Source organism: Cherax quadricarinatus, unplaced genomic scaffold (assembly GCF_038502225.1).
Source record: "Cherax quadricarinatus isolate ZL_2023a unplaced genomic scaffold, ASM3850222v1 Contig3081, whole genome shotgun sequence".
Taxonomy (NCBI): Eukaryota; Metazoa; Arthropoda; class Malacostraca; order Decapoda; family Parastacidae; genus Cherax; species Cherax quadricarinatus.
Window position 1 is genome coordinate 1 of NW_027198107.1, and position 19,535 is coordinate 19,535.

Below are 19,535 nucleotides of genomic sequence, written 5' to 3' on the forward strand. Positions count from 1 at the left end.
ATTGCATGGAGAACCTTTGGCACTTTTATGGTTATTACTTGTGAGTGGGAGCTAAGCATGTTCTGGAGGTCATCTGACCCACTGTATTTTTTGGAAACTTCTTTTCCTTTGTCTAGGGTAAGCATTTTACCATCAAAATTTTAATGCTGGATAATATGTAAATACAACTGAACCTTATGATAATTTCTTAAATTTGATTACTGCATTTCATGAGGTATTGAAGAGTATACATCTAGTTTGTGTCATTAACCCTTAAATGGTCCAAACGTATATATACGTTTTTTCAACATCTGAAAGTATGTAAAAAAATGTAGATCATCTTTTTTGTTTTACATTTGAAAACGTGTAAAAAAAACTTTTATCTACATTTTTTTTGTTATATTTGAAAATATGTAAAAAAAAAGATCTACTTTTGTAGCACTACGAATTTGAACGTCGATTTGTTTGGACCGTTTAAGGGTTAATCAGTGAGAACAGCATTTGTTTGTGTTGAAAAGAATATATTTTAAGCAAGGTACTGATAAAAAGAAATTTAACACTTTGTTAGGTGCTTGCCTATGCAGATTAACATTTTTTATTATAGCATACCTGTCCTTTAACATGAAATGTTACTTTTCAGTCTTGGTGTTGTGCTTCATGCAGGCAGTGGTGGACACGGTCACAGTCATGGAGGGCTGGGTCATAGTCACAGTCAGAGTGGACGTGGTGCTTCATATGATCAAGATGCCTCTAATAATAATATAAACATCAGGGCAGCCTTCATTCACGTATTAGGGGATTTAATACAAAGCATTGGCGTTTTAATAGCTGCTTATATTATTAGATTTTATGTAAGTACTACATTTAAATATTTTTAATAATTTTTTAATACAGAAATGCTCAGTTAGTTTTTTTTTTGTTATGTGTGTGTGTGCACACGCATGCACATGCATTGTGTCATTAATATATTCACATACAGTATAGCAGTGGGTATCACTAGTAAACAGTATAGGAAATGTAAGAGCTCAGAAAAATTGGAAGGTAAGCACTTGAAGTTAATATTAAGGTTATAATGTACAGAAATTTTAATGAAAGAAGATATGAATTGTGTGTGGTTGCCTGTTTGGGCAGTACATGCATACCATTGTATATGCATTTATGAATTTGCTTGGTGTGATATCTAGCTCTTGGTACCACCTTTTTTTTTTTTTTTTTTTTTTTTTTTTTTTTTTTTTTTTTTTTTTTTTTGCATATTGGCCATCTTCCATCTAGGCAGGTTGACCCAAAAAAGAAACACTTTCTCCATTATTCACATGTAATCACTGTCTTTGCAGAGGAACTTAGATATGACAGTTCTGATGTTACTCCAAACAGCCAGCATCCCAAATGCTTCCTTTAAACTGTCCAAATGTAGATCTATGTTGACATGCGTAGCTCTCTGAACGTAGATCTACATTTGATTTTTCATGCTTTGTGAAAAAAAGTAGATCTACGTTTGGAGCGCTACGCATGTCAATGTAGATCTGCGTTTGGACAATTTAAGGGTTAAAGTGCAGGCATTGCACTTCCCACCTCCAGGACTCAAGTCTGGCTGACCGGTTTTCCTGAATCCCTTCACAAAATATTACCCTGCTCACACTCCAACAACTCGTCAGGCCCCAAAAACCTTTCATCTCCATGCCTCCGATCTAAAACACACACGCATGCCTGCTTCATGTCCAAGCCCCTTGCACACAAAACCTCTTTTACCCCTTCCCTCCATTCTTTCATAGGATAACCCCTACCCCTCCCATCCACTACAGATTTATACACCCTCCAAGTCATCCTATTTTCCTCCATCCTCTCTAAATGACCAAACCTCCTCAACAATTTCTATCTATGCCTTCTTGATTCATCAATGCTTGTCCACCATGTGTAATGGCCCTATATTGCAAATTTTTCTGGAGATGGTAGGCTTTGTTCTGATATCCTATCCAAATAGAACATTCTCCTCAATTTAGTCATCAGTTTAAATGCACTCTTTTTTTTACTTTCTCAAGCTTCATTTTATTTTAAACTAGACAAGGGTTTCATGTTGGTGCTGCATATTCAAAAAAAATAGGTTGCACATTTGAGGTAAAAGATGTTTCCGAAGTTCATTCTTATGTTTGCAAGCTTGACCTATTCTGCTGCTGTTCTGTTTGTGTGCCTTAGAATTCAGATTTAGAGTAATGGTAGCTCCCAGTTTTTTTTTTTATGTTTCATGTGCTCATTCCTTTTCCCTTCCTCTCCTCTCCAATTGGCATTCTTTCTTGATCTTTCCACATCACCTACATTCATAATTTTTTTTTTTTTGAGGGGGTGATAAAATTCTATTTCCTATCTATTTAAGGGGGCTAGAGGGCAAATTTCGTAACTCGTTTATTTACCGTCCGATTTTCTCCAGTTTTGGTGCACAAGACAAAGTGTTCTCACTCTTTCTTGAAAATATTTATAAAAAATATACCTCAAACAACAACTGAGAAAAGACTGATTTACTGAAAATGCCCTTGATGTTGATGTAACTCTTATATGCGGCTACGTAAGGTGGTTTGGACACTTGGTGCCGAGAGTACAATGCTAATACTAATTCGGGCCGTAAGATTTCCCTCTAAATACCTTATCGTTATTTCACAAAAAAATAAAGTTTGTTAGTATCTGGAATATGGCAAAAAAATCTGCCCTTTACTCCCACATAACTCCCGAAGTATTTGGAATATTTCCAAAAATTCTACGGTCAAAATAAGAGAAATCATTATTCTACAATATCTGTGAATATTATTCCATTTAATTAAGTAATAAAGGACCCACATCAAATTATAGGTGAATAAGTTACTTCCGAGATATCGGCCGGGAACGCCGGCCGGCCCCCGTCTCCAAAAAAAAAAAAAAAATTTTCGCGAAAATCGCGTTTGTTTGGGTGTATTTCTTAGTAAACTGATGTTCTAGTGCAGTTAGCCTCTAAACACCGTTTTCTCTTACTCAGAGACGACAGGGTGACCAGTTACACTTTTATATCGAAATATTCCCGATAATCTCTGGGCCATATTATGGCCTATTTTATTCAGTCTAGAGAATATAACATGTTTGTATGTTATTTAGAGTGTTTATTATATCATATTAGATCAATTCTGATAGACAAATAAGCCGTAGAGTTGATATATAAGCTGATATAAGCGAAATAATGGGTGATTCCTGGCTGGCACCTCGGGAGCAGGAACACTGCTGAGCGTTCCCGTCTGGTTCCCGGTAGTCACTAAGTCTGCCGATAAGCTCCACCTACTGTTTTATGATGCCAAATAGTCAGTTATTATATTAGAAAGAATAATGCAAGAAAAGGCGATAAAAAACAAGAAAATAACTCCAAAAAATATATAGGCCGTGAGCAGACTCGGTACCAACATCGCCGTCACCATACCTGATATAAATGACTATAATTTCTTGTAGAAACGTCGTAGAACATTCATTCTGGTACCATTGTGTTGCCAAAGAGTTGAGCTATTTTTCAGTATATATAACTCAATTTCCATATTTTTTCGATTTTTCGGTGAGCGCGCGCGGAAAATTGCCCGCCTCCCCCCTTAACCATTCCTCTAGTCTGTCTTCATGCAACAGCCTTTTCTTGCCTTCAGTTTTTATTCTCATTATTTTAGGTATCCACAAACAAGGATATTTAGGCATTAGTTCCTATATTCAGGTCATTGATATACATCAGGAACATAATATAATTTAATAAGAATAATATAATATCTTTATTTCTACAAATACATGTACAGGGTATACAGGCGTAGCTGACATTAATGACATACTACTATATAGAAAGTCGCTTGTTAGGCAGAGCATTTCGGGCAAATTAGGTCAGTTTTGTCCCAGGACGCGACCCACGCCAGTCAGCTAACTCCCAGGTTCTCATTTTAGTGATGGGTGAACACAGACAACTGGTGTAAGGAAACAAGCACAATGTTTCTACCCTCGCTGGGAATCAAACCCAGACACTCACTGTGTGAAGCGAGAGCTTTTGCCACCAGGCCATGGTGCACCATGGGATCTAACACTGATTTTTGAAGAATATTGACTACTTGCATGTGAGTGGCTTGCATGGTGTTCTGACTCCTTTTGATATTTAGTCATTGTCTATCTGGATGTGTAAGATACCATTTGGCATCTTATTGACTCAGGTTATTGCACTGCTTGATTGCTCTTCTATTTACAAATGATGAAGGGATAGTGGCAGATGAACTGAAGTCTACTTTCTTCTTAATGAATTTCTGCTCTCCCTATTATTTTCTTGGTGTTACCACTTGATCATTTAGTTATGCAACTGCCTGCACAAGTATAAGATTACAGAGACTTGGGGAGATAAGCAAGATGCAGACGTGGTCTATGTGGATTTTGTGAAGGCAGGGCAAATGGAATCACAGAGTGATAACACACAAATGGAATCAGCTGGTATAAGGGTAAAAGTAGGAAAGTGGATATTCAGTTTTCTGATTAGAAAAAAAAAATGTGCTAGTAAATGGAGTGAAATTTAGCCTTAGCAATGCAAAAAGTTCAGTTCCTCAAGGCATGGTCTTTGCTGAAGACCATGTCAGCATGCTAACAGTTGGTGACGGGCACAAATGCCAAGGAGTCCATTGTGTGTTGCACACAACACGGCTTTTCTTTTTTCATTTAAGAGCTTGAATGCTCAAAAATAATCCAGTGTTTGGTGAAACATGCAAATATAATAAATATGAGGGTGGGCTGTGACATCTGTATCAATTTCATGTGTTTCTGCTTCTCTTCTCATTCAGTAGTTGTTTTTGATGTCTACTCACTTTGGTGTTCTTAGGCTTTTCAGTAGTTCTGCACTTTTTTCATGCTGTTCCCCTCCTCCCCTCCCCTTCATATTAATGGTTGAATCTTGGGTTTTTATCTGTTCCTCTTTGGGCTAGTACTGGTAGACATTGTATGTTGCCTCTTGCTTATTTGCTTGAAAATTATCTTAGTTTCCTGAGATGCACTTTTTTGGGGACCCTTTCAGGTTTTGCCTTATTTATAGAAGTGAGGCTTCCACATTGGTCTTGTGTTTAAGGTGAAATTTCTTTTGAATATGAGAGTCTGTTTTTGAATTTTGTCTTTATATTGAAGAGTATGTATGTATTGGCTTGAGGAAACTATTTGTTAATGGTTGTTCTTAAATGTAATCATACTTATTTATATTTTGGAAAGATTTTGATAGTAAGAGGAATGTGATATTTACATTACTTTTTTTTTCTCTTACAGCCCCAGTATAAAGTAGCAGATCCCATCTGCACCTTCATATTCTCTGTCCTAGTGATGATAACAACAGTGCCTATACTGAAGGATTTGGGTACTGTTTTGATGGAAGGCATGCCACCTGGGATTGACTATGCTGCAGTCTGCTCAAACCTCACAGCATTACCAGGGGTGAAAATGGTTCACTCTCTACATGTTTGGGCACTTACCCTAGATAAAAATGCATGTTCAGTACATTTAGCTATCAGTAAGTACTTCAAAAGAATATTTAATACAGTTTTTATTATAGTTTAAACTGTTAAGATATAATTGTAACATGTCCCTAAATTTATAGTGAGACATTTTGTATTATTTTTTTTAACAAGCTGGCGCTCTCTCATTGAGGCAGGGTTACCACACCCCCCCCCCCCCCCCAAAAAAAAAAAAACACCATCATTCACACTATCACTGTCTTTGCAGAGGCACACAGATACAACAGTTTAGATGTCATTCTAAACAGCAGATATTCCAAACCCCTCCTTTAAAGTGCAGGCATTGCACTTCCCACCTCCAGGACTCCAAGTCCTGCTAATTGGTTTCCCTGAATCCCTACACTAAATATTACCCTGCTCACATTCCAACAACCCTTTTATTTACAAATGATGAAGGGCCAGTGGCAAATAAACTGTTTTATGCTTGTAAAATATTTTCTTTGCTAACCCTTTGAGGATCAGAACCCCTGATCTGAAACTTGCTCTTGGGGTCAAAAAATTTAAAAAATATATATATATTTTTCTTAAGTGATAATTGTTTTTCAAGGGTAATGAAACCAAAAATATGAAATTTGGTGGAAAACTCATGTAATTACACTTGCAAAGTTAGTGGTCTCAGCGATATTTAACCCTTTGAGGGTCGACAGGCCCTCTCCGAGACTCGTTCTCAGGGTCGGCCAAATTTAAAAAAAAAAATTCTTATGAAAAGATGGAGAATCTTTTCCCGATCATAATGACACCAAAAGTATGAAATTTGATGGAAAACTTACGGAATTATGCTCTCGTGAAGTTAGCGGTCTCGGCGATGTTTACACATCGGCGATTTTGCCCACTTTGAGCCCCATTTTCGGCCAATTCCACTATACTAGTCGACAAAAAACATGAATACTTTGCTAGAATTCCATTTTTCCTATCGAATGAGTGCAAGAAACCACTCATTTACCAGTTTCAACTATCCAGTACAGTGGTCAGAATTTAGCAATTTTACTAATTTCACACAAATTTCAAAAGATGCCAATTTCCGAGTAGGGTCCAGAATAAACAAGAAAAACATTCCTGGCACTAAAATGACATTTCCTCTGTTCATTAGTCACGTCTCAAGGCTCCTCTTACATTCTTTTGCTTTCCACTTTGAATGGTATAAATAATATTGGCGCACTTGCGAAAGAATATTAGACTCACCAGTTGACGTGTATTGGACGCCTGGCATGATTTGTTTACTTTTGAACTTTGGTAAAAATCAAACATTTCTGCTACTTTGAGCTCAATTTCAAGGTACTTTTCATTGTAAAACCAGTCAGAATGATCTCAATTTCTGCAATATGTCTTCCATTCTACAAAATGAGACCAGGAAAACTATAATACAACAATAAATACCATATGAAAATACAGTGCAAAGTTGCTGTTTTATTCCAAAAAAATGGTCAAAGTTTTTTTTTTTCTCATTATGCACTGTGTGCTGCAGGTTTTTTTTTATACTGTGCACACTGACCACATAGACCCATTCTTTCATATGTATGCCTACCAGCTTTCTCCCACTAGATTTGAGGGCGCTAGAATTTAGGCGTACTAGTATGTCAAAAACCCTGGGTTGTAAGCCGAAACCCTTAAAGGGTTAAAGCATCGACGATTTCGCCCACTTTGAGTCCTATTTTTGGCCAATTCCATTGTTCTAATCAACCATACTCGTAGCTATTTAGCTAGTATTTCTTCTATTTCTTCAATTCAGTACAATAAACTGCTCATTTAGTAATTTGCCCAATTTCACAAATTGCCAGTTTCAAAACAGGGTCCAGAATAAACTATGTAGACGTTCCTCAAACTAAAACATTTCCTCTGTTCGTTAGTCATGTCCTCAGGCCTTTCCTATATTATGCTTGCTTTCCATTTTGAATTTTTATTCACAAAATATAAAAAGATTTACTGTTATGCAGACTACTAAATTTCTTTTTTTTTCCAACTAGTCGGTCGTCTCCCACCGAGGCAGGGTGACCCAAAAATAAAGAAAATCCCCAAAAAGAAAATACTTTCATTATCATTCAATACTTTCACCTCACACATAATCACTGTTTTTGCAGAGGTGCCCAGAATACAACAGCTTAGAAGTCTATACGTATAAAAATACACAATATATCCCTCCAAACTGCCAATATCCCAAACCCCTCCTTTAGAGTGCAGGCATTGTACTTCCCATTTCCAGTACTCGAGTCCGGTTATATAAAATAACCGGTTTCCCTGAATCCCTTCACTAAATATTAACCCTGCTCACACTCCAACAGCTCATCAGGTCCCAAATACCATTTCTCCATTCACTTCTAACATGCTCACGCATGCTTGCTGGAAGTCCAAACCCCTCGCCCACAACACCACCTTTACCCCCTCCCTCCAACCTTTTCAAGGACGACCCCTACCCCGCTATCCTTCCCCTACAGATTTATACACTCTCCATGTCATTCTACTTTGATCCATTCTCTCTAAATGACCAAACCACCTCAACAAACCCTCTTCAGCCCTCTTGACTAATACTTTTATTAACTCCACACCTCCTAATTTCCACACTCCGAATTTTCTGCATAATATTTACTCCACACATTGCCCTTAGACAGGACATCTCCACTGCCTCCAACCCCCTCCTCGCTGCAGCATTTACAACCCAAGCTTCACACCCATATAAGAGTGTTGGTACTACTATACTTTCATACATTCCCTTCTTTGCCTCCATAGATAACATTTTTTGCCTCCACATATACCTCAATGCATCACTCACTTTTTTTCCTTCATCAATTCTATGATTAACCTCATCCTTTATAAACCCATCCGCTGACACGTCAACTCCCAAATATCTGAAAACATTCACTCCCTCCATACTCCATAGTTGTATAAATAATGTCAAAACATTCCTGAATGCATACTAAACCGACCAGTTGGACATGTATTGAATGAGTGACATAATTGTTGTACTCTGGAATATTGGATAAAAATTAAACATTTCCTCTGCTTTCAGCTCAAACTCAAGCTACTTTGTCTTGAAACCAGTCAAAATCATGCTTATTTCTGTAATGTATCTTCCATTCTGTCAACTGAGACAAAGAAACTGAGAATACACCCATAAGAAACTTAGGAAAATTCACCGCAAAGTTGCTATTTTAAACCAAAAGTATGGTCAGTTTTTTTCTGTTCTGCACTGTGTGAGGCAGGACTTTTTTTATATGGTGCACACTTACCGCATAGACCCTATTCTTTCATATCTAAGCCCAAATTTACCGCTCACAGCTTTTCTGAACTCAAACAGAGCTCACTACATAGTTCTATGGCACTGACCCAGAGCTCAAAGCCATAGGGGGTTAATAACATGGGAGAAATTTGGTTGCTTTCTTGACACCCTCCAAAAAAAAAGTCTGACAGATTTCTTTTAATTTCTGTTTCATCAAAAAATAATAGTTTTTGATACCTTGTATTGTAGGTGTCATTGTGTGGAGATGGTTTGGGTTACATTAAAAGTACATTAGGCAGCTGGTACATCCAACAAGCTTGTGTGAGCATGTTAGATAGGAGTGAGTAGAAGCAAGTGGTTTTTATGATTTAATGTTTTGTCAGGGTCTGAGCAGGGTAATATTTATGAAGGGATTCAGGGAAATTAATTAACCAGACTTGAGTCCCAGAGATGAGAGGTACAGTGCCTGCATACTGGAGAAAGGATAGGGATGTTGCAGTTTGGAAAGTCATACGAACTGTGATGTCAGCATGCGTCTGTCGAGACTGATTGAGTGAGTGACTGAAAATGTTTCCTCTTTGTTGGATCACCCTACCTTTGCGAGGAGATGGCCATTGTGTTAAAAAAAAAAAAAATAGATAGTATAGTACAGTTGTGTGACTGTACATGTAGCTTAAAAGGTTATGCAGAACAATCTTACCTTAAATTTTGATGAAGACAGTCAAGCAAGAGTACTTATAAAGAGGCAGGCAGCATTGTATTAGCTACCAGCACAATCACTAACTTCTTCTTTCAACAAACTGGTCATATCCCACCGAAACAGGTTGGCCCAAAAGAAAAATGAAAGTTTCTCTTTTTTTTTTTTTTTTTTTTTTTTTTTTTTTTTTTTTTTATCACACTGGCCGATTCCCACCAAGGCAGGGTGGCCCGAAAAAGAAAAACTTTCACCATCATTCACTCCATCACTGTCTTGCCAGAAGGGTGCTTTACACTACAGTTTTTAAACTGCAACATTAACACCCCTCCTTCAGAGTGCAGGCACTGTACTTCCCATCTCCAGGACTCAAGTCCGGCCTGCCGGTTTCCCTGAATCCCTTCATAAATGTTACTTTGCTCACACTCCAACAGCACGTCAAGTATTAAAAACCATTTGTCTCCATTCACTCCTATCAAACACGCTCACGCATGCCTGCTGGAAGTCCAAGCCCCTCGCACACAAAACCTCCTTTACCCCCTCCCTCCAACCCTTCCTAGGCCGACCCCTACCCCGCCTTCCTTCCACTACAGACTGATACACTCTTGAAGTCATTCTGTTTCGCTCCATTCTCTCTACATGTCCGAACCACCTCAACAACCCTTCCTCAGCCCTCTGGACAACAGTTTTGGTAATCCCGCACCTCCTCCTAACTTCCAAACTACGAATTCTCTGCATTATATTCACACCACACATTGCCCTCAGACATGACATCTCCACTGCCTCCAGCCTTCTCCTCGCTGCAACATTCATCACCCACGCTTCACACCCATATAAGAGCGTTGGTAAAACTATACTCTCATACATTCCCCTCTTTGCCTCCAAGGACAAAGTTCTTTGTCTCCACAGACTCCTAAGTGCACCACTCACTCTTTTTCCCTCATCAATTCTATGATTCACCTCATCTTTCATAGACCCATCCGCTGACACGTCCACTCCCAAATATCTGAATACGTTCACCTCCTCCATACTCTCTCCCTCCAATCTGATATTCAATCTTTCATCACCTAATCTTTTTGTTATCCTCATAACCTTACTCTTTCCTGTATTCACCTTTAATTTTCTTCTTTTGCACACCCTACCAAATTCATCCACCAATCTCTGCAACTTCTCTTCAGAATCTCCCAAGAGCACAGTGTCATCAGGAAAGAGCAGCTGTGACAACTCCCACTTTGTGTGTGATTCTTTATCTTTTAACTCCACGCCTCTTGCCAAGACCCTTGCATTTACTTCTCTTACAACCCCATCTATAAATATATTAAACAACCACGGTGACATCACACATCCTTGTCTAAGGCCTACTTTTACTGGGAAAAAATTTCCCTCTTTCCTACATACTCTAACTTGAGCCTCACTATCCTCGTAAAAACTCTTCACTGCTTTCAGTAACCTACCTCCTACACCATACACTTGCAACATCTGCCACATTGCCCCCCTATCCACCCTGTCATACGCCTTTTCCAAATCCATAAATGCCACAAAGACCTCTTTAGCCTTATCTAAATACTGTTCACTTATATGTTTCACTGTAAACACCTGGTCCACACACCCCCTACCTTTCCTAAAGCCTCCTTGTTCATCTGCTATCCTATTCTCCGTCTTACTCTTAATTCTTTCAATTATAACTCTACCATACACTTTACCAGGTACACTCAACAGACTTATCCCCCTATAATTTTTGCACTCTCTTTTATCCCCTTTGCCTTTATACAAAGGAACTATGCATGCTCTCTGCCAATCCCTAGGTACCTTACCCTCTTCCATACATTTATTAAATAATTGCACCAACCACTCCAAAACTATATCCCCACCTGCTTTTAACATTTCTATCTTTATCCCATCAATCCCGGCTGCCTTACCCCCTTTCATTTTACCTACTGCCTCACGAACTTCCCCCACACTCACAACTGGCTCTTCCTCACTCCTACAAGATGTTATTCCTCCTTGCCCTATACACGAAATCACAGCTTCCCTATCTTCATCAACATTTAACAATTCCTCAAAATATTCCCTCCATCTTCCCAATACCTCTAACTCTCCATTTAATAACTCTCCTCTCCTATTTTTAACTGACAAATCCATTTGTTCTCTAGGCTTTCTTAACTTGTTAATCTCACTCCAAAACTTTTTCTTATTTTCAACAAAATTTGTTGATAACATCTCACCCACTCTCTCATTTGCTCTCTTTTTACATTGCTTCACCACTCTCTTAACTTCTCTCTTTTTCTCCATATACTCTTCCCTCCTTGCATCACTTCTACTTTGTAAAAACTTCTCATATGCTAACTTTTTCTCCCTTACTACTCTCTTTACATCATCATTCCACCAATCGCTCCTCTTCCCTCCTGCACCCACTTTCCTGTAACCACAAACTTCTGCTGAACACTCTAACACTACATTTTTAAACCTACCCCATACCTCTTCGACCCCATTGCCTATGCTCTCATTAGCCCATCTATCCTCCAATAGCTGTTTATATCTTACCCTAACTGCCTCCTCTTTTAGTTTATAAACCTTCACCTCTCTCTTCCCTGATGCTTCTATTCTCCTTGTATCCCATCTACCTTTTACTCTCAGTGTAGCTACAACTAGAAAGTGATCTGACATATCAGTGGCCCCTCTATAAACATGTACATCCTGAAGTCTACTCAACAGTCTTTTATCTACCAATACATAATCCAACAAACTACTGTCATTTCGCCCTACATCATATCGTGTATACTTATTTATCCTCTTTTTCTTAAAATATGTATTACCTATAACTAAACCCCTTTCTATACAAAGTTCAATCAAAGGGCTCCCATTATCATTTACACCTGGCACCCCAAACTTACCTGCCACACCCTCTCTAAAAGTTTCTCCTACTTTAGCATTCAAGTCCCCTACCACAATTACTCTCTCACTTGGTTCAAAGGCTCCTATACATTCACTTAACATCTCCCAAAATCTCTCTCTCTCCTCTGCATTCCTCTCTTCTCCAGGTGCATACACGCTTATTATGACCCACTTCTCGCATCCAACCTTTACTTTAATCCACATAATTCTTGAATTTACACATTCATATTCTCTTTTCTCCTTCCATAACTGATCATTTAACATTACTGCTACCCCTTCCTTTGCTCTAACTCTCTCAGATACTCCAGATTTAATCCCATTTATTTCCCCCCACTGAAACTCTCCTACCCCCTTCAGCTTTGTTTCGCTTAGGGCCAGGACATCCAACTTCTTTTCATTCATAACATCAGCAATCATCTGTTTCTTGTCATCCGCACTACATCCACGCACATTTAAGCAACCCAGTTTTATAAAGTTTTTCTTCTTCTCTTTTTTAGTAATTGTATACAGGAGAAGGGGTTACTAGCCCATTGCTCCCGGCATTTTAGTCGCCTCATACGACACGCATGGCTTACGGAGGAAAGATTCTTTTCCACTTCCCCATGGACAATAGAAGAAATAAAAAAGAACAAGAGCTATTTAGAAAAAGGAGAAAAACGTAGATGTATGTATATATATATATGCATGTGCGTGTCTGTGAAGTGTGACCAAAGTGTAAGTAGGAGTAAAGTATACAGAAGGGGTTAGTAGCCCCTTGCTCCCAGCATTTTAGTCGCCTCTTACAACACGCATGGACAAACACTATCCTCACCTAAAACCATCAGCATTTCATGAGCTCTGATGATCTTCAAAGCTACCACTAGCAAGATCATAGCTTCATGAAGCAATTTTCTCATTTGAAATTAGCTAAAAAGTGACAAGAAAAAAATTGTAGCCTACTTTAGATTCATTGTTCCTCTTGCATGTTACTACATAAGTGTGTAGAAATGCTTGGATTCTTTCCAGTAAGTGCCTAATAAGCTGATGCACTCTCAAATATTTCATAACTTTACAATTTTCTTGTTTAATAATTTTTCAAAGTTATCAACCACTAACCTGTACAAATGTATACATACAGCTAGGGGTAATTAAATGACTGTTGAAGGTATGGTAATGTGTAACTAGTGAAATTATGGGTTACTGAGACCATATTCACTTAATATTCCATAGAAACTGTCAAGTTCACACTTCTTGGCACCTCCAGCATCACTAGATTTTCTTTTGATGTCATGGTTAATATCCAGAGACAAGATGGGGTGATGAAAGGATTGAAAATGGACAGATAAACACTTGACTGCTTGGGCAAATTTTTACACTAAGAAGGGATTAAGACTCGTCCTGAAACATTGGCCTTACCTAAGGTGCATAGGGAAATTATTTTGCCTCACAACGAAATGGGTTTTATTGCATGAATTAAAGCATTAGCCATGAAATTTAAATAGCGAGTTATTGAAAAAGCAAGTTACGGCTATGCAAATTATGAGAGTTTACTGTACTTTTAACCCCTTGACTGTCGCAACCCCCAATCCTGAGGTGTCTCCTGGTGTCGCAAAATTTAGAAAAAAAAAATTATTTTTTCTTATGAAATGATAGAGAATCTTTTCCCGATTGTAATGACACCAAAAAAACGAAATTTGATGGAAAACTGACTGAATTATGCTCTCGCGAAGTTAGCGACCTCGGCAATATTTACAAATCGGCGATTTCGCCCACTTTCAGCCCTATTTTCGGCTAATTCCGTTGTTCCAGTCGACCAAACTCATAGCTATTTCTTTAGAACTCCATTTTTTCTGTCGATTGAGTACAAGAAACTGCCCATTTACCGATTTCGACTACCCAATAATGTGGTCAGAAATTTGCAATTTGGCCAATTTCACAAAAATAAAAAAATATGACAATTTCAAAATAAGGTCCAGAATGAACAATGCAGACATTCCTGGCGCTAAAATAACATTTTCTTTGTTCATCAGTCATGTCTCCAGGCCCCTCTGATATTACTCTTGCTTTCTATTTTGAATTTTTATTCAAACAAAAAATAGAAGACTTACTATTATGCAGACTACTGCAATACTGTAATAATTGTATACTAAATAACATCAACCCATTCATGACTGCATATTAGAATGGCTAGTTGGATATTTATTGGACAATGATATCATTTGTTTACTTTTGAACATTGGCAAAAAATCAAACATTTCCCCTACTTTGAGCTCCATTTCCAGGTTCTTTTTATAGTAAAATCAATCAAAATCACCACTATTTCTATAATATGTTTTCCATTCTATCAAATGAGACCAAGAAAACGAGAATACAACCATAAATACTATACGAAAATAGACCACAAAGTCGGCACTGTAATTAAAAAACCGGTCAGTTTTTTTTTTTCTCATTATTCGCTGCGTGCTCCAGGATTTTTTTTATATGGTGCACACTGACCACACAGACCCATTCTCTCACATGTGGGCCTACCAGCTTTCTCCTGCTTGATTTCAAGCTGCTAGAATTTATGAGTATACAGTGGACCCCCGCATAACGATTACCTCCGAATGCGACCAATTATGTAAGTGTATTTATGTAAGTGCGTTTGTACGTGAATGTTTGGGGGTCTGAAATGGACTAATCTACTTCACAATATTTCTTATGGGAACAAATTCGGTCAGTACTGGCACCTGAACATACTTCTGGAGTGAAAAAATATCGTTAACCGGGGGTCCACTGTATATACGTCAAACACGGTACCTCGTAAGACGTATATATATGGCCGCGACAGTCAAAGGGTTAAACTGGAATGCTAAATGAAAGTTGAATTCTATATGTTGCTTCTGCATTTTTCTCAGGTAGTGATACCAACCCAGAAGTTGTGCTAAGAGATGCTCAAAGAGTTATAAGAACCCGTCACCACATCTTCCACACGACTATTCAAGTAGAACAATACCAGCCACAGCTCATGGACAACTGTCAGCAGTGCCAGCCCCTCTCTAGATGAAAGGTTTCGGTTGTTAGGGATATGTATGTTTCATTAAGTTATATGATTAAAAGTTATTCTTATTTGCTCTATTGTATATCAAGAGTCTACATAAATCTTTATCTATAGTCTCAATCTTTTTTTTACCGTATCAAGATAGTCTACATACTATAGTGGGTAAGTGTTGTTATGGTTGGAAGAATGTTTATTTTCCATTAGGTATTGTGACTTGCTCATGATCATAAATATTGTAAATAAGCATTTATGAAAGATTCTCTGAAATTTAAGATTCTGCATTATAAGTTAAAAAGCTTAGTTTATTTATTTCTAATTATGTTTTTAAATATTACATTCCAATCTATGCAAATATGCTAGTAAATATTTTATAAAAAAAAAGCAATAATATTACAAGGAATTGATTATAAGAGTTTTGTATTTTTTGTAATGTATATTCTCGGCCATATGTCATCCCTTTTTTAGAAAGAATTACTGTATAATGGAAATGATTACACTTAAGTTTTTTTAATCTTTTATTTACCACAAGAAATTGCTATAAGACATGCCCACAAAATACATCAAAGATACAAAATTTTTACTTGCCAAGAATTATAACGAATTATGAATCCTATTTGTAGCAGTGCAACAGAAGCTGAATTATACTATACTAGATCATACTCTTTTGTCTAACTGTTGTACCATTCTCTTTATTTGTCATTAATGAATAAATAATTTAAAATCTTCAAATAAAACCTGCACAAATGACAACAGTTACTGGTACTTGCACACCAAAATGAGTTTCTTGCATGTTGTACAATATAACAAGTTGTAGTAGCATGTTCATTTCATTTGTTGAATATTCTTTCATGTTTATACTTTTGTATATTTTATTTGGTAATGTTATTACTGAGAAAATATGCAGTGTATGTTATGCATTTAATTTGTGTATCATTAACTTTGCAGAATAGGATGACCAAGGTGAATAAATCAGGGATTTAAGAAAGGATGGGTATGGGTTGTCCCAGGGAATACTGGAGATTGGTTGTAAGTAGGATTAAAGTGGTAGATGCTTGAGCATCCAGCAGGTGGGTGTGTATGTGAGAGAGCGCACAACTACTGGATGCTGTGTTATATCAGGGTGAGTGGAGACAAGTGGTTTTAGGGATTTGACATCTGTTAGAGTAAGATAATTTATGGAGGGATTCAAGGAAAGCGGTTAGCCAGAACCGAGTCTTGAAAGGTGGAAAATACAGGGCCAGTACTGTTCGCAGGATCATTTGAGTTGTGATGTCTACCCCCTTCTAGCACGACAGCTATTAAATGAATGAAGGTGTTTATTTTTTTTTGGGGGGGGGGCATCCTATCTTGGTGAGAGAAGGTTGATGTGGTTAAAACAAAAAAAAAATGCCTCGTTTCAAGAAAATATAGAAAGTAAATTTCCTGGAGTCCTGAAGGTGAGAAGTAGTGCCTGTATGTACCTTGAATGAGGGGTTGAGATGTTGCTTGTCAGATAATCATTCAAATTTTAATGTCTGAACTTCTGATAAGAAGTGATGATTTTTTTCTGGGGAGGGGGGGGGAGGTGAATCACCCTCCCTACCTCAGGGCGATGCCCGGTGTGTTATATTGATATTCAGAATATAAAAGCAATCTAATAAGAAATATATATACCTTTGTGTGTGTATCAGTGAGTGAATGAATGAATTTGCATTACATTTTTAAATTATGCATGTTTGGGGAGAAGCCTCACCTTAGAATCATCCACTGTGATTTAGTAGTGTGTCACATTTACAGTCACTGCAGTACTCCTTCAGTTACTCAATATTCTCAGTTGTTTTTCACAAGAAATGTACTAACTAATGAAAACTGGATAATGTTTTGTTCCGTGTTAGTGAAATTTTAATTAAAATTATGATTTTATCACGGAAAAACAAGGGTGGCAGGCAGGATGAAGATCTTGGACCCAGTATTCTCCTGTACAAATTACTTAGTTTTAGCACCTCTTGTGTCATTCATACTGTTTGCCAGTTACATTATCACAGCTCAGTTTTAACTAACATTTGCATTTCGATGATAGCTTTGAAAGAATTAAGAAAATGAAATAGACCGAGTTTTCAAATGGAAAGCTTGTTGTAAAAAGTCATTGTTTTGAACTCGAAGTGTATCCATTTACTAATGGCTGGGAATATGCTGCACTGTATTTTTTCTTTCCATTTCTAAAGGGTGTCTAGAAAATTTAGTAAAGACATGTCTTATACCGAGTTTGAGTTGATGAGAAAATTTTAGGAGCTACTGTGTAATTTAATGTTTTTATTCTCATACATTGAAACGTTTTACCAATGTGATCCCCATCTTGTGAATATTTTGTAATTTGCAAAATAAATTTTTTTTTCTTTTATATTTTTATGTAATATTGGTATTATTGTTGTCTGTAGATATCCTAACAATGCCTGAACTAAATATTTTCTAACTTGGATCTTCCACTGTGAGATTATCACCATTAAAGTGTTTAACCTGAAAGGGTCCCACACACTCACTGTGTGTGTCTCATCCCATTTCTGCTCCTGCTTCTTCCCCAATCTTCATGACTTTGCATTTATTGGGATTGAATTCAAGCAACCACTTACCTGACCATCTGCAAATTGTCTAGATTCCTTTGGAGCCTTTCCTGGTGTTTATTATTTTATTCTTATTAGTTTTACTTCAGTAAATGGATAAATTTGAATTAACCGTTTCACTGTCGAGACCCCTGCCCACAAACTTGCTCTCAGTGCTGAAGAATTTAAAAAAAAAAATTATTTTTTTCTTATGAAATGTTAGGGAATCTTTTCCCGATTGTAATGACACCAAAAGTACAAAATTTGATGGAGATCTTATGGAATTACGCTCTTGCAAAGTTGATTGTCTCGGCAATATTTACGCATCTCCAATTTAGCCCATGTTGAGCCCTATTTTTGGCCAATTCCGTTGTTTCAGTCCACCAACCTCATAGCTATTTCGCTAGACCTTCATTTGTTCTGTCGATTGAGTACAATAAATTGCCCATTTACTGATATCAACTACCCAGTAAAGTGATCAGAAATTGATAATTTGGCCAATTTCTTGCACAATTCAAGTAAGGCTAATTTCAAAATAGGGTCCAGAATTAACAATGCAAACATTCCTAGGTCTAAAATAGCATTTTCTCTGTTCATTAGTCACGTCTCCAGGCCCCTCTTATATTACGCTTGCTTTCCATTTTGAATTTTTATTCACACAAAAAATAGATTTATTGTTATGCAGACTACTGCATTATTATCAAAATGGTATAAATAATATCAGCACATTTGTGACAGCATATTAGACTCACCAGTTGATGTGTATTGGACCTGTGGTGTGATTTGTTTACTATCGAATATTGGCAAAAATCGAACAGTTTTCTGCTACTTTGAGCTCAATTTCAAGGTACTTTTCATCCAAAAACCATTCAAAATCATCTCTATTTCTGTAATATATCCCATTCTATCAAATGAGACCAAAAAAATGAGAATACAACCATAAATACCATACAAATATACAGTGGCACCTCTAGTTTCGAACAGCTCCCAACAAATATGTAAGTGTATTTTTGTAAGTGATTTTGTAAGTGTATCTTTGGGGGTCTGAAACAGACTAATCTAATTTACATTATTCCTTATGGGAACAAATTCGTTCTGTAATGGCACTCGAATAGACTTCTGGAACGAATTATGGCAAAAACTCGAGGTACCACTGTACACCGCAAAGTCGGTGTTTTAAACCAAAAACATGATCATTTTTTTTTCTCATGTAGTGCGTGCTGCAGGATTTTTTTTTTTTATACTGTGCACACTGAGCACACAAACCTGTTCTCTCACGTGTAGGCCTACCAGCTTTCTCCCACAAGATTTGAAGGTGCTAGAATTTTGGCGTAGTATTACGGGACTGACATTGGCTTGCAAGTCGTAATATTACAGGACCGACAGCGAAACGGTTAATTCCATCTGGAATACATGTGTGCACCTGCAAAATAAGTTTGTTTATGGCGGATCTGCATTTTCTTTTGCAAACTTAGAGCCACCGGACCTGATTCCCTCAAAATTGATACTTTTCAAATGTTGGTGTTGCATTTTAATTATGATTGCATTACTGAACTTTTGCTTTGGATTGAAGCATCTTATTCCTTTGTCATATCAGGTGACAGTCAAATATGTACTCTGGATGGAA

General features: G+C 37.3%; 1 protein-coding gene across 1 annotated transcript; it reads left to right on the plus strand.

The window, feature by feature from the left end:
* Positions 1 to 574: 574 nt before the first annotated feature.
* On the plus strand, positions 575 to 17,722 carry LOC138851967 (proton-coupled zinc antiporter SLC30A2-like). The gene is made up of 3 exons (XM_070081552.1): positions 575 to 830; positions 5,263 to 5,503; positions 15,187 to 17,722. The coding sequence occupies exons 1-3, from the start codon at positions 606 to 608 to the stop codon at positions 15,333 to 15,335; spliced, it is 615 nt and encodes a 204-aa protein (XP_069937653.1). The 5' UTR covers positions 575 to 605; the 3' UTR covers positions 15,336 to 17,722.
* The last annotated feature ends 1,813 nt before the right edge of the window (positions 17,723 to 19,535 follow it).